Below are 2,871 nucleotides of genomic sequence, written 5' to 3'. Positions count from 1 at the left end.
AAAGTTTGGGAACGATTGGTTTAGTCCTCACTTTGCGCAAAGCGATTCAATTTTCCATATAAATTTGTATGGGAAAAACCATTTTTTTTTGGATTTCGATATTTATAAAATCCACGTTTCACGCTGTACTAAAACCGGATTCATATTCGGATGCTCTGGAAGGTGCTCTACAACTTTCCCGAAGAGAGTATGGTGCTAACTTGCTCCTAAAAAAAGATACAGCGTGTTCAAAACTCGTCTAAAACGTGTTTTTTGCTCGAAAATCACGTTTTAGACGAGTTTTGAGGACGCTGTATCTTCTTTCAGGAACATGCTAGCACCATACTCTTTTCGGGAAAGTTGTAGAGCACCTTTCAGAGCATCCGAATATGAATACGGATTTAGTACAGCTTGAAACGTGGATTTTATAAATATCAAAATTCAAAAAAATGGTTTATCCCATACAAATTTATATGGAAAATTGAATCGCTTTGCGCAAAGTGAGGACTAAACCAATCATGCCCAAACTTTGGGGAGTTGTTTAGGACCCCAAAAGGAACTGGAAAAGTGCTGTGCTGGAAAATCGACTTTGATATTACACCCTAGGGGACCATAGTTGATCCATCGAAAAAATGTTGTCTTGTCAAAAAAAAAAATTTGCATTAAAATGAAAAAAAGTGATCAGAAATGGTTTTTAATCGTGTTTTTTACCGTTGTACATAAAAATTGACATAGGACTTTAGTACCCAATTGCTGAATAATTTTCGAATCGATTGGAACATAAATCGTGTCGATTCGATTAGAGGGAAGGAAGATATAAGCGTTTGACGGATGACGCAGTAATCCAGGGCCTTCGGCCCGGGTTTTTTGAAATGGCACCCCAATACCTTCGACAAAGACGTAAGTCTACGTCAAAAGTGACGAACTGTCACTTTTTAGTTTGTCGAACTGTCACCCTTTACACGGTGCTCACGCACACTATCAAAACAAACGTTTGATAGTGTGTGTGAACTCCGTGTAAAGGGGTGTCAAACTAAAAAGTGACCCCGTTCGTTTGACAACAGTTGGTGTCAAACCATCGTTTGAGTGTACATATATGGGGTGGCACGTCATTTCGTCAGTGGCAAACTTTGACGATTGGATGCGAAAAAACTCATCTGAAATAGCGGGATTCGAATGGAGCACTTCCATTCGAGCAGTTTTGCTTTTTCTACAATGTATTTCTTATGGAGCGAACTGTCAAAAACTGCTCGACTGCGGGTGCTCCATTACCGAGGTTCCAATAAGCGAGATTCGAGCTAACAAATCGACTCTGAGTTGCTACTTTTTGAACTACTCAAAATTAACTCCAAATTAAACAAGGCTGCAGAATTGATTACCTTTCGCTAACCGTGTAGACGTGAGATGTGAGCCGATTTGTATTCTCAAAATCTACCCCCTTGAGTTCGGCCCATTGAGTTTCCAATTTAGGTAAACATGTCAAAAGTTCTGTTTAAAACCGCGTGTTGTCGTTCAAGTTTCACTCGTGCTGCTGATTTCGCTGAAATTTCACGGAAATTTCGTATTTTGTGATAATTATAAAAAACTTCCCGGCGCACCGTCATGAAGGCCAAGCTGGACGTAAAGAAGGTCAAGCCCAAAAACAAGAAACAGAAGGAGAAGGCCGCCAAGAAGCGTAAACACGAGGATCTGGATGCCTCCTCGGAGGACGAGGGAATTCACCTGAAGGAAACCCGAACCTCGGACGAACCGGTGCCCAAGAAGGTTTGTGAGGGTCTTGTTGGGTTAGAGCGTTAGAGGATGGTTTTCCTTAAAGGGGGTTTCTTTTGTTTCAGACCAAATGGGTTAACAAGCAGCGCGTGTTGGTTCTGTGCGCCCGCGGTATCAACCACCGGGACCGGCACCTGATGAAGGACCTGAAGACGTTGATGCCGCATCACCGGTCCGAGCCCAAGATGGAACGCTGGAAGACGCTGTCGGTGGTGAACGAGATGTGCGAGATGAAGCACTGCAACAAGGTGGTGCTGTTCGAGGGTCGTCGCAAGCGGGATCTGTACATGTGGCTGGCAAATGCTGGCCAAGGTCCGTCGGTGAAGTTCCTGATCGAAAACATCAACACCATGGGCGAGATGAAACTAACCGGCAATTGCCTGCGTGGATCGCGTCCACTTCTGTCGTTTGATCAGAACTTTACCAAACATCCGCATTTGGCCGTCATCAAGGAACTGTTGACGCAGATCTTCGGCGTCCCGAACCACCACCCGAAGAGTCAACCCTTTGTGGACCGGGTGGTGAGCTTCACCTATCTGGACAATCGCATCTGGTACCGACACTTCCAGATTCTATCCGAGGACGGGGGCCTTGCCGAGGTGGGTCCACGATTCGTGATGAATCCGATCAAGATTTTCGAGGGCTCGTTCACCGGAGATCCAATTTGGGAGAATCCCAACTACCAGAGTCCGGCCAAGCACCGGCAGCTGCTGCGAAAGTCCGCCAAGGACAAATATCTGAACAAGCAGCAGCAGAAGGTCGATCAGGAGGTGAACGCGCCGAAGGTGACGCACGACTTTGATCCGCACGCGGAGGTGTTCCAGGGTGACGAACAGAGCAAGGCCAAGGAACTGCTCGAGAAGGAGGAACAGCGGGAAGCGCAGGAGCAGGAGCGGCAGGCCATCGAGGAGGAGCACAAGCGTATGAAGAAGAAGGAGGAAATGCGCAAGCTGAAGAAGATGGCCCAGGCGAAGACGAAGACCGGCAAGAAAGCGTTGACGAATGGCAAGAAGAAGGCGATCAAGGCCAAGAAGGCAAAGGCCAAGGTCGATGAGGACAGTGAGTAGGTGAGGTTTTTTTGTTTTTTCATCAAGAGCTAAAAATATAATTACATGAAATCAA

At 45.9% G+C, this 2,871-nt stretch overlaps 1 protein-coding gene across 1 annotated transcript; it reads left to right on the top strand.

Moving 5' to 3' along the window:
- Positions 1–1,463: 1,463 nt before the first annotated feature.
- Positions 1,464–2,871, top strand: LOC6045499 (ribosome biogenesis protein BRX1 homolog). The gene is made up of 2 exons (XM_001862826.2): positions 1,464–1,743; positions 1,815–2,871. Exons 1-2 carry the CDS (start codon positions 1,582–1,584, stop codon positions 2,814–2,816), a joined length of 1,164 nt encoding a protein of 387 aa, XP_001862861.1. The 5' UTR covers positions 1,464–1,581; the 3' UTR covers positions 2,817–2,871.

Source organism: Culex quinquefasciatus, chromosome 3 (genome assembly GCF_015732765.1).
Source record: "Culex quinquefasciatus strain JHB chromosome 3, VPISU_Cqui_1.0_pri_paternal, whole genome shotgun sequence".
Lineage (NCBI taxonomy): Eukaryota > Metazoa > Arthropoda > Insecta > Diptera > Culicidae > Culex > Culex quinquefasciatus.
Note: the sequence above shows the minus strand (reverse complement) of the source record. Positions and strands in the feature narration are given on the sequence as shown.

What these genes read in the sequence shown, in the direction of transcription:
- LOC6045499 (XM_001862826.2), top strand. Translation starts at nt 1,582, where the DNA reads ATGAAGGCCAAGCTGGACGTAAAGAAGGTCAAGCCCAAAAACAAGAAA. An exon ending in ACGAACCGGTGCCCAAGAAG is followed by an intron (nt 1,744 to 1,814) that starts GTTTGTGAGGGT and finishes CTTTTGTTTCAG; the next exon opens with ACCAAATGGGTTAACAAGCA.